We start from the raw sequence: 11655 nt of genomic DNA on the forward strand, positions 1-11655 counted from the left end.
TATTGCCCCAAAGCCACTGAAACCTTCTAATTTAAATAATAAATTATATATGATATGTAAGTTTATATTAAAATTTTCTGAAGTTATATTGTATGAATAAGAAAAATAACCACAAAATTTTGTGATAAAAAAGGATGAATTTTTTAAAAGAATAATAATAAGACACACTCAGATTAAGAAGAAACAAAATGTGGCAGTAAGACTCAAGCACAAAGATTTTTTTCTTTTACTTCTCTGGTTAACTACTTTTGGTTCTCTTATCTTAAGAAACATGTAAATGTGGTTAGATGTGACTTAAGAATCTATTCCTTTATTTGAAATATGACTGCAATGTGTCTCAGAATGGTAGAAGACACCAAATTGAACCAATTAATTGAACTTATTTAATTGTATATTGACACTCAGAAAAAGATGAAAAGATATTTAGATGTGTTATTTATCACATTGATTTTTCCAAAGGAAAATGGTGTGGGAGTTCCAGCAGGAAGGTAAATATGAAATTAGTTGTGATTTACAAGTTAAAATCATCAAAAATTTTTAATTTAAGATGAAGTAACAGGAAGCAAAGATGAATTACATAGACTTCTGACCTAAAAATATTAACTATATGATGTAAAAAAATATGGCAGTGAGAGGCATTAGAGGATTGCAATTAAATAATATGGGCTCTAGATTTACACAGAGCTGGGTTTTACTCCAGGTAGCAATTACTAGCCACGATTCTTTAGGGAAATTACCTAATTTCTCAAAATTATTGTATATCTGTAAAAAAGGCCTGAGAATAGTAATTACCTCTTAGAGTTTTCTTTAGAATTCAATGGGATAAAATATATAAAGTACCTATCACATTTCCTAGAGCAAAAAGCACTTGCAATAAATATTGGCTTCTGTTATTGTTCTTGCTCTGATCATTGTGGGAATCACCTCAGCATTTATTACTACTACTACTATTATCTCCACTTCTACTAGTATATTCTGGTGATTGGTAATATATTAGCCTGGAAAGATATACAATCAGATCTATGCTTTGGAAAGAAAAAAAAAATATTAGTGATAGATTATTAAAGGCAATAATAAATTCTTGTTATGGTCCATCCAAGAGATATAAGAGCATTAAAACAATGACAGTAATAATGAAAAAAATGCAATATGAAAGCAAAAGAGTGAATAACAATTACTTTACTAATGTATTCTTAAAAAAAATTCTAAGTTTCTAGAATTCACTTAATGTCTTTTTCAACCACAGCCACTTAACATTTTCCATTTGCACTGGAAGGCATGCCCTTTAGTCTTTTAGATTTACTCTGAGTGGGTTGTTGAGATTATCATAATAATTTATAATTATGATAAATTATAATTTACCTAGTGCTGCTCAGATCTTTAAGAAACCCTCCACACAAGAGGCCTTATTAAAATATCTTATGCAAGCATTCCTTAGAATAACTACAATAGAGAAAAATGAATGATATAAGACAACTAAAATGAAAAATTTCTTTATTCTACCACTTTCCCCGATTTCCATGTTTGGAACTGACTGATAATCAGAGAATCAAAATATTAGGGTAAACTCAATAAATAGAAAAAAAATGGTATTGACAAAAAATTTCAAAACTCTTGATGAAATAAAAGATTATAAATTACTTTATATTTCAGTATAAAACACTTATCTCTTTGCTTATGTCATTTTATTAATGCAAACATATCGTAAAAGCACTTTTTATCAATCTTTCATTAACTACGTAGAACAAAGCGCTACTTGCAATTTGCCCACAGAGATGGCAGAATCGGGAGGGTCTCTAACACACTAACTTTTTCAGAAGACTGGATGCCTTTGATCATAGCGAAGCAAACCATGGCCCAGGCAACCAGCAAGCTGACGGCCATCTTCCAGTTTAGGCCCCCGCTCTCAGAAATGGAACTGGAAATATCCAGTGCTTTTCTGTACCAGTAATAGGTGGTGTCAGAACTTTTTTCACATTCTGGCTCTATCACTGTAGAAAGAAAGATAACACAGTAATTTCAGATTATAAAGAGTAATAAGAATTTTTTCCCAATAAGCCTATAAATCAATTCTCAACATTTTCTAGAAAAGTATTACTATTCCACATAAGCATTTAAATTCACAATAAAAACTCAACTGCAGAAGAAGTGAAATATCAACAGACATGTATCCTCTTTGATATTTCTTATCACACAATTATTAATAAAAACACATGTGATAAAAACACATGAACTTTTTATCAAAGTAATGAAAACATATCAAATTTATAGTCCCTTCCACTCCCAGAATTATCTTACTGGGGCACAGCTGTCAAATGCATGGGTGGCTGACCATATGTGACTTTTGCAATAAGCTAGCCCGAAATGATCTGTGTTGTAATATACAATAAAAAGAAAATTTTGGAGACTTAATATGAGAAATATAATGCAAATCATTACATTAATGACTTTATATTAACTATACGTTGAAATGTTAACATTTTTGGATACATAGGATTAAATAAAATATTTCACCTGTTTATTTTTAAATTGTGGCTACAAGAAAATTTTAGGCATATTCTATATTTACTTGACATCACTATAAGGAAATGTTCGTTATTATATTCTAGGATATAAAAATAAATGATAGAAAAACTATGAAATAAAAACAATTACTTCAATAGTACTTTTTTTTGTACTTTGTTTTATTTTAACAAAAACTATAAGGCATCAAAAGAGGTGTACAAAATTAAAGGCTGTCAAAGTTAACAATATTTCACCCTAATATCATGGGGCACAACAAAACGACTCGAGAAGAAGAATGTAGTCAATAATATTGGGGAAGGTTTGCACATTAACAGATGATTACTAGAATTAGTGGGGTTATTACATTGTAACTTATAGAGATATCAAGTCACCACATTGTACACCTGAAACTATTATAACTACTAATATACTGTACACCAGCTATGCTTAACTGAGAAGAAGTAACTTGGGAAGAGCTAGTAAACTTAGATGGTGCCCAAGTTCTATCTCTCTGAGTATGGCAATCCTAAATGTGAGGAAAGTTGTTATGATAATAATTTTTCTACATTATTTTAAAAAATCTTGAAAGCTCATTCCTTTACTAACTTTATAATCATTAAATATAAAAACATTATATTGGCCATGTCTTACAAGTATGTGTAGCATTTTTCACCAAAGGACAGTTATCCCAAGGTAGAGGAAACTGAAAAGACTGAGAAAAATAAAACACACTCCAGCCAATGATGACATTGTAGTAGAGACCCACAAACAAGCTCACCTGCAAAATAAAATAATGTGGTTACATTTAACCTCTGATGCTCCTTCCTCTGAAACAATGAGATTACATGTATATGATCCCATTTAACATTTTAAAAATCTTATTCATTTTATTTTCATTTAAAACACATTATCTTTTCTGAAAAAAGTCTCTCACAAGTCTTAAGAACATGCATTAATAAGATTGAACTATATTAATATACTTCATCTTGTTTTGTATATTAGTAAAATCTCCTACAGTGTTTTTTAAAAGATAATTAAACAGTTCAGTAGAAATACATAAATATTTTATTTAAATACAAATAATATAAATCCAAACATTATAAAAATTTTATGGCATATACTATATCAGGAAACTTACTACACAACTTGTAAATCCAATACCACCCAATTTAGGGTTTATGTAATTCCACACACCAATGCTTCCTCGTCGAATTCTTTGCCCCAGAGCAAGTTCCAGAAAAAAAAGTGGAATACCTATTATCATAAGCAATATAAAAAATGGCAAAAGATATGCACCTACAGAGACAAAAATAAAATAGATTATATTTTTAACAGTCACAGTTAGAGAATACATTAATTCTCATTATCTCATAAAAGATGATATTTGAACTTCTATATATAATAAGTATAAAGGACTTTAAAGAAAATGCAATTTCATTACTTTAAACTTTCTAGTATTTGAAACCTCAATTTGTCTGCTACAAAGAATTTCTGATAAAAAATAATTATGATAAAAGTAAGTATATCGATGAATAGCTTGGTTTCATTTTAATGAAAGGGTAAACAACTTTTTTTTCCATAAAAATAATTGACTTCTTAACATTAATTATTTTCGCAAGTAGGTTTCACAAACTCATGAAATCTTTTTTTTAAAAAATATATTTTTATTGGTTTCAGTGAGGAAGAGAGAGATATAAACATCAATGATGACAGAGAATCAATGATTGGCTGCCTTCTGCATGCCCCCCACTGGGGATTGAGCCTGCAACCTGGGCATGTGCCCTGACCAGGGATGGAATCGTGACCTCCTGTTTCATAGGTTGACACTCAAACACTGAGCCACACCAGCCAGGCAGCATAAAAATCTTATTCATACAATATTTATGAAGTACTTTATTAAATTTTGTTCAAATTCATCTATTGATATAAATCATGTACTGCAAATCAGATAAATTAAAATGAATGAAATTTTATGTTACTAAAATTGACTTTTCTTCTTACATAACAACAAAGGAGAATAAATGGCTGCTTCAACTAAAAATATAAAAAATACAATAACCTCTAACACAGAGAAATGAAATTTTCCCTATATATACTTCATATAAAAAGTACACTTTAGGAAACAAGCAATTTTTTTATTTTCCAAAATTCTGTGATGGGGTGGTGAGATTGACAGAAACAAAGGCATTTCATATCTATACTAATAAAAGCTTAGGGGGCCCTTGGGCGTGACGTCATCACAAGATGGCCACCACAAGGTGGCCACCATCTATACCAGCCGTGGGCAAACTACAGCCCGCGGACCAGATCCAGCCCTTTTGAAATGAATAAAACTAAAAAAAAAATAAAGACCGTACCTTTTATGTAATGATGTTTACTTTGAATTTATATTAGTTCACACAAACCCTCCATCCATGCTTTTGTTCCGGCCCTCCGGTCCAGTTTAAGAACCCATTGTGGCCCTCAAGTCAAAAAGTTTGCCCACCCCTGATCTATACTATCTATACTAATAAAAGCTTAAGTGGCCTTCACACATGATGTTGTCACAAGATGGCCACCACAAGATGGTCACGCACACAGTGGTGGTGGGGCCTGGTGGCCGCTCTGCATAACACAGAGGAGGCCAGTTCTGTCATCTCCACCACCTTGCACAGAGGAGGTGGGTCCCAGCAGAGGAGGTGGGTTGTGACAGTGGAGGGCAGTTGGGGGAGATGGGGCCGGCAGGGGAGAAGTTAGGGGGTGATCAGGCAAGCAGGCAGGCAAGCGGTTAGGAGCCAGAGGTCCCCGATTGTGAGAGGGATGTCCACAGGGTCCCAGATTGGAGAGAGTGCAGGCCAGGCTGAGGGACCCCGCCCCCCCCCCCACCCTGCACGAATTTTGTGCACTGGGCCACTAGTCTATTATAAAATATATGCTATTATCCTTTTAGTAGAGTTTCTATGCTTAAAAAATATATTACAGCTAAATCACAAATTAAGATATATATATATATATAAATAGTGATTTTTAAATGTACCATTTGACAAAGTTAATATTAGACTATTAATTGATAAGTTAAATGTGAAACCTATACTCAGTTCTACATGAGAATATGTATACAAATCATTCCTTAAATAACCTGTAAGATCTACATTCAAATTTCTTATTGGAGTTTTGTCCAACCAGATACTGTCAGGTGAGTTATGAAATCAATTGTACCAATTCCCTTTTTAAATAAAAGGCCATTTATTACATCTTCCAATTTTTAAAAATGTTAAGTTGTATTAAATAGATTTAGGAAGCTGTACAAATTGTTCAGGTATTCAGATGAAGAGTTAAATATTAATATTTTTCAAATTATTTATCTCAATATTTATCTAATGCTGAAATAATGACCATATGCAAGAATTTTCCCTAATACAGTGGTCAATGATCTTTACTGTATTATGGCTGACTTTTAGTCTTTCGGACTTGATTGTTCAAAGGAAAAAATAATGTAAAGCATGGATGCATAGCTTATAAAACAGAACTACCAAATTTCTAATTCTAAAATGATTTGTAACGTTCAGACACTAATAACCTCTAAATGTTTCCAAAAGAAATGAAAGTGCATTTTAACACCTGCATCAAAACCTAGAATATGAATGGGTTTATGTGTGAATGACCAGGGGAGAAAAAAAGAGAATTATTAAGACTGGACTCATTGAAAATCTTTCCTCAGTTATGTATGCAAGACATTATATTAGATACTTAGTTTTTTTTCTCTAACTCAATTTAATCTAATATTAAAAATAGTCATGGCTAAAATATGACCATTTACCATTTGTCAGGTACATGTAGTTACTCATGTATTCCTTGTAAGTTCCATAAGTACTATTATTTTCCTCATTTTATAGGTGTGAGAAATAAGCCAGAAAAAGTACGATAACTTATAAAAGATCACATGGCTAGTGTCCGAAAGAGCTCCAGTGGTTGGCAAACTGCGGCTCACGAGCCACATGCGGCTGGTTCTTTGGCCCCTGAGTGTGGCTCTTCCACAAAATACCGACTTCTGCGCATGGGGAACGAAGTTTCAATCGCACTGTACGTGCACGCCCGCACGTGGTATTTTGTGGAAGAGCCACGCTCAAGGGGTCAAAGAGCCGCATGTGGCTCATGAGCCACAGTTTGCCGACCACTGAGCTAGGCTTCATAGTCAAATTGATTTCAAACTTTGAGCTGGTAGCTTCTATGTTATACCACTTATTAAGCTTAACCATTGTGCTTTAAGTATATTTTCAGGCAAATCAACTTACATTAGGTTTATTACTTTTTATTCATATTATTCATAATGTGCCTCAAATAATGAATAAGTAAGATTTGGGTAGTGAGGCTCTTTGACTCAGCAGCCAGAAGATACCACTTGAGTACTTAGAAGGCTCAATGCTATACTGCATATTGAGCAAAATCTTTTGTGCTCTAACAGCCATCTTGAAATGAGAAAAGTTCACTGGTATTTTGTAATATCACTCTCTAGTATTTGTGATTTGAAGAAAGGAAACAATATTAGGAAAGGTATTTTGACTACTTTCACATGAAAATTAGAAAGAAGAGACACTTTGCTAATTACTAAATATGAAATTCTTTCTCAGCTCTCCATCAAGACAAAAATTTTATTAAATGGAAGGCAACCTGACCCTTCAGTCAAGAAAACTTTCTTCCTTTACAGTATGATTAAGATTTATAAGGGGAGAGGTCTGAAAATTAGATTTCATCTTCTCAAAGTCTTGACAAATGAAGTGATTTGGGAGAAACACAAAGCAGGGTAGTGCACAGCTGCTTATAGCTGATTTGATAAATAATTAATGTGATGTTACCGACTCGCAAAGGAGCTCACAATTTCAGTGGAATGATGTGATGTGTAGTGGATCACCGACTATGTAATGCTTCAAACTAAATGTTAGTAAACATTCAGTTTGACTTTGGTGTACTATAAAGATTATGTCCTACACAAACAATCTATTCCTTTGTATGTGTCCACCCCTCTTAATTTTTAAGAAATATTTGCTAAATAACCCCTGGTATTTATATGCACAAATACAAAAAACTGCAGTATCATGCTGATGTATATATTTTTGTTTAAAACTAAGGATTCTAATTTCTTTAAAGTTTTCTTTAAAACAAAACATTGTCCCCCAAATACTACAGAATTGGGAACCAAATATGTATGATATTTAAGGATAAAGAAAAACTGGTATAATATTAATTACTAGAGGCCTGGTGCATGAAATTCATGCATGGGGGGTCCCCCTCAGCCCAGCCTGAACCCTCTCCAATCCGTGACTATTTGGGGGATATCCGACTGCCAGGATTGGGCCTAAACTGCAGTTGGATATCCCTCTCACAATCCTGGACCACCAGCTCCTAATTGCTCACTTGCCTGCCTGCCTGGTTGCGCCTAACAGCCCCCCCTCACCAGCCTGGCACCCCCAACTGGCCCCCTCTGCTGGCCTGGTAGCCCCTAACTGCCCACCTGCTGGTCTGGTTGCCTCTTACTGGCCCCATGCCAGCCTGGTCACCCCTCATGGTCCCCCACCCCCCGCCAGCCTGGTTGCCCCACACAGCATGCTGTTCAGTCATTTGCTCATCCCTCACTAACCTCCCTGTTGGCCTGATTGCCCCATACAGTCTGCTGTTCAGTCGTTTGGTCATCCCTCACTAAGCCCCTGACGGCCTGGTCATAGGCAGCCATCTTTGTGAGCAAGTGATGGTCAATTTGCATATTACTCTTTATTGTAAAGGATCCCATTAAGTCCCTTCTACTGAAATCTTTAAAGTTCTGGTCAGCATTAGAAGATTGTAATCATTCTAAATGATATGTAATTTTTGTTTTTATGGAGAGTAAAACAACTTTAAAAATTAAGATTTAATAAGTCATAGAGAGAAAATTTTGTCTTCACAAATATTGCCTTATACCAGAAACTTCAGTGTTTTTCTCCAAAGACAATAACCAACAGGTACAAGGGATGCAACATTTGTTTAAAAAGTCAGTAATTTAGAGATTTTTAATAGAATCCACAGAAAGAATCTGAGAATGTATTACCTTTAAAGCAATCCTTGTGTATTCATAGCAAGCCATCTGCTCCTATGGAAACCTATTCTGAAAACAGTGAAACTCATTTTCAACAAAGGAATCTCCCTAGCTTTACAATAAAATTCATAGTTTCTAAACTACTGAGACTCCAGCAACAACAGCAGCTATTTGAGATAATCAATTGAAATCTATTCAGCAATGTATCACTTAAAAAAATAAAACTTACCACCCCCATTCTTCTGACATAGGTATGGGAATCGCCACACATTTCCTAGACCTACAGAAAATCCAACTTGGGCAAGGATGTATTGTAGCTTATTGTTCCAACCTCGTCTTTCATCTTTGATGTTAGATACTTTAGCATCTGAATGGTTCTCTTTTTGGACATCAACAATTAGTTCACTTTTCTTAAAAGCATCATCAGCTGCATCTTCATTGGAAAGAAGGTCTTTGGCAGATTCAATAACTTCATCTTCTAATTCTTTTTTTATCATCTTGCTATTCTTAGGCATTAGAGAGTGTGGGTTCTATTATTTTTCTTAAATTCTCTTATGGCAAATTTGTTAATTATTTAAAAAAATAATTTAGTTGATATGAAGAAAAGACAGAGGAGGATATCAACTAAATCCTTGATTCAAGGTGGTAAAGTCTTACGGATCCTGGATCTGTGTGTCCAATATTCTGCAGGTATCTGTAAGATCTTAAATTAAAAATGATAATATTTAATACGGAAAATACTAAAATTAATAAATACCAGTTCTTATTAATTTATATGATAAAACATCTTTCTACAGAATATAAAACATACGATTGTTGGCCTTTCAGAGCTTAACATTTCCACAAGTGTAAGAATTGTATAGTTTAGATGAGCTTCATACAGATTTTATTCTAGCTAACATCTTCCTTCTTTCAAAATTCCACTTTGATAGGACAAACTCAATGCATAAAATATTATCTGTTCATTTGAAATTAAAATTTCTTGACTCTTGCCCTAGCTTGTTTGGCTCAGTGCATAGAGCATTAGCCTTCAGACTGAAGGGTCCCGAGCTCGATTCCAGTCAAGGGCACATGCCTTCGTTGCAAGCAGGCTCCATCCCCATTAGGGGGCATGCAGGAGGCAGCCTGTCAATGATTCTCTCTCATTGTCGATGTTTCTCTCTCTCCCTCTCCCTTCCTCTCTGAAATCAATAAAAATATTTTTTAAAAAATTTTGTGACTCTTTTTAAAAAATTCTTCCTTTTTTCCTTTCTAACTAAAGTATAGGTCCCATTTTATTACTTATAGAACTACATAAACAATTGCATGCCACTCCTATAAATTTCTTTTATACAGAATCTCTTCTGTTAATGTATTCATTTATTCACTCATTTGATATTATAATGAACATTCAGGGATACAAACATAAATGAAACATACAATATCTGCTTTAAGTTGCTTATATCTAAGAGAGAAAGGCATATCTCAAATAATTACACTATATTGCATAATTTAAATGACCCAGCTTCATTACGGTAACAGAGTCCAGTAATGTTGGATAGAAGTGACATAAGAGTTGGGCAGAGAGAGTGAGACCACACCACACACAAGGAACAACATAAATACACACAGAAAGTAGTAAAAAATACCTCACGGTATTTGTGTGAACATTCAAAAACCTCAAGAAAAGCACCGCCATCACTTTGGCAGTTTTTCTTTCTCTAGTTCCTCTTCTGTTATATTGTATCATATACCCTTTTCAGATACAGACCAAGTAGTGTACAAGGCTTGTCTACAAACCAATGAGACTGTCAGTTTTAAAAAGTGATTAAACACGTGTGCTTCTCTTCAAAGCTGGATCAGGAGGCTTTAGAAATGATACTCCAAGAATTCTGCCAGTTGTTGCTAGAAAAAATAAAATTATTTCATGGAATTGCTGTTATTTTTACTTTAGAAGTCAGAGAAGCAGCCCATCATACTAATCTTAATTAATAAGACAGGGTGGATGGTAACCCTAAGAAAATATAATTATTTAACATGACCACGTAACCTATATTTTTGCCTTTATGATTAGATGTTTAGTTGTTTCCAAAACTAGAATATATATGCTAAAAGCAAACAATTAAAATTTGGTGAAGATTAATAGGAAGACTATGAAGAAAATTCTGAAAGAAAATCATTACCAATATCCTAATATATAAAAATCCTGGGTCAGTAACAACCGTAATGACCGGAGGCTCGACCAACCAGAGTCAGTCCTGCAGTCAGCACTGGGTTGCCGTGGCGACCGTCACAGTCAATGCCACATGCTGTGGTATAAAACAGTGTGCAAGTGATCAGAAGCTCAGGCACTACCTCCATGCCCCCCTCACCCTCCCCTCACCACTTCCATCAGTACCACCAATCCTGAGGTGCCCTCCCTGAGCTGTTTACGGTGAGGCCTGAGGGAGGAACCTTCCCTCAGAATGCGAAGGCAGAGTCCTGGGTTGCTGTGGTGATGGCTGCCAGAGCGCTTCTGATGGCCTGCAGTAGTGTGCAAATGATCAGAAGGGCAGACACCACTTCCCTGCCACCTCCCCCACTTTCAGTCCCACTGGCCCTGAGGCACCCTCCCCAAGCTATTTCTGGCTAGGATGAGTCCTGAGGGAGGAACCCACCCTCAGAGCACCTGCAGCGCCCTGAGGCAGATTACTAAGAGAAATTATGAATTTGAATGTTGCATTTGGTGGGAAAGGTCTCCTTCTCGGAGGGGATTTTCGACAATGTCTCAGTATTGTGCCACATGCTATGGTACCACATGCTATGCGATCAACTATAGTACAAACGAGTTTAAAGTACTGTAATGTTTGGTGATGTTTCAGAAAGCTGTCTCAAAACAAATATGAGATCAGAGGATTCTGCTTATAGTGAATGGTTAGTAAAACTTGGAGATGGGCAATGGATATTACTGAAAACCCCTGTGAAATGATTTGTAACAGATCTATTATTGAAGCTACCTCTGGAAATACTATATGTATAGATAATAAAACTATATCTAAACATGAGATTCTTTGTCCAAAAAAAATGAGCACATTCAAAAATTATATAAAAAAAGTTTTGGATATACTCGATGGAGATTTTTA

General features: G+C 34.8%; 1 protein-coding gene across 2 annotated transcripts in view; it reads right to left on the minus strand.

The window, feature by feature from the left end:
- The window catches only part of SLC6A15 (solute carrier family 6 (neutral amino acid transporter), member 15), a 47725-nt gene that overhangs the window by 30133 nt on the left and 5937 nt on the right, over nt 1-11655 (minus strand). For both annotated transcript variants that reach the window (XM_006774716.2, XM_006774715.2), the window contains exons 2-5: nt 8784-9248; nt 3644-3801; nt 3157-3283; nt 1810-1991 (exon numbers count right to left, since the gene is read on the minus strand). In XM_006774716.2, coding sequence (XP_006774779.1) covers nt 1810-1991; nt 3157-3283; nt 3644-3801; nt 8784-9069 — 753 coding nt within the window. In that variant the 5' untranslated portion in view covers nt 9070-9248. The remainder of the gene's footprint in view (nt 1-1809; nt 1992-3156; nt 3284-3643; nt 3802-8783; nt 9249-11655) is intronic.

Source organism: Myotis davidii, unplaced genomic scaffold (genome assembly GCF_000327345.1).
Source record: "Myotis davidii unplaced genomic scaffold, ASM32734v1 scaffold26, whole genome shotgun sequence".
In the NCBI taxonomy this organism is placed as follows: Eukaryota; Metazoa; Chordata; class Mammalia; order Chiroptera; family Vespertilionidae; genus Myotis; species Myotis davidii.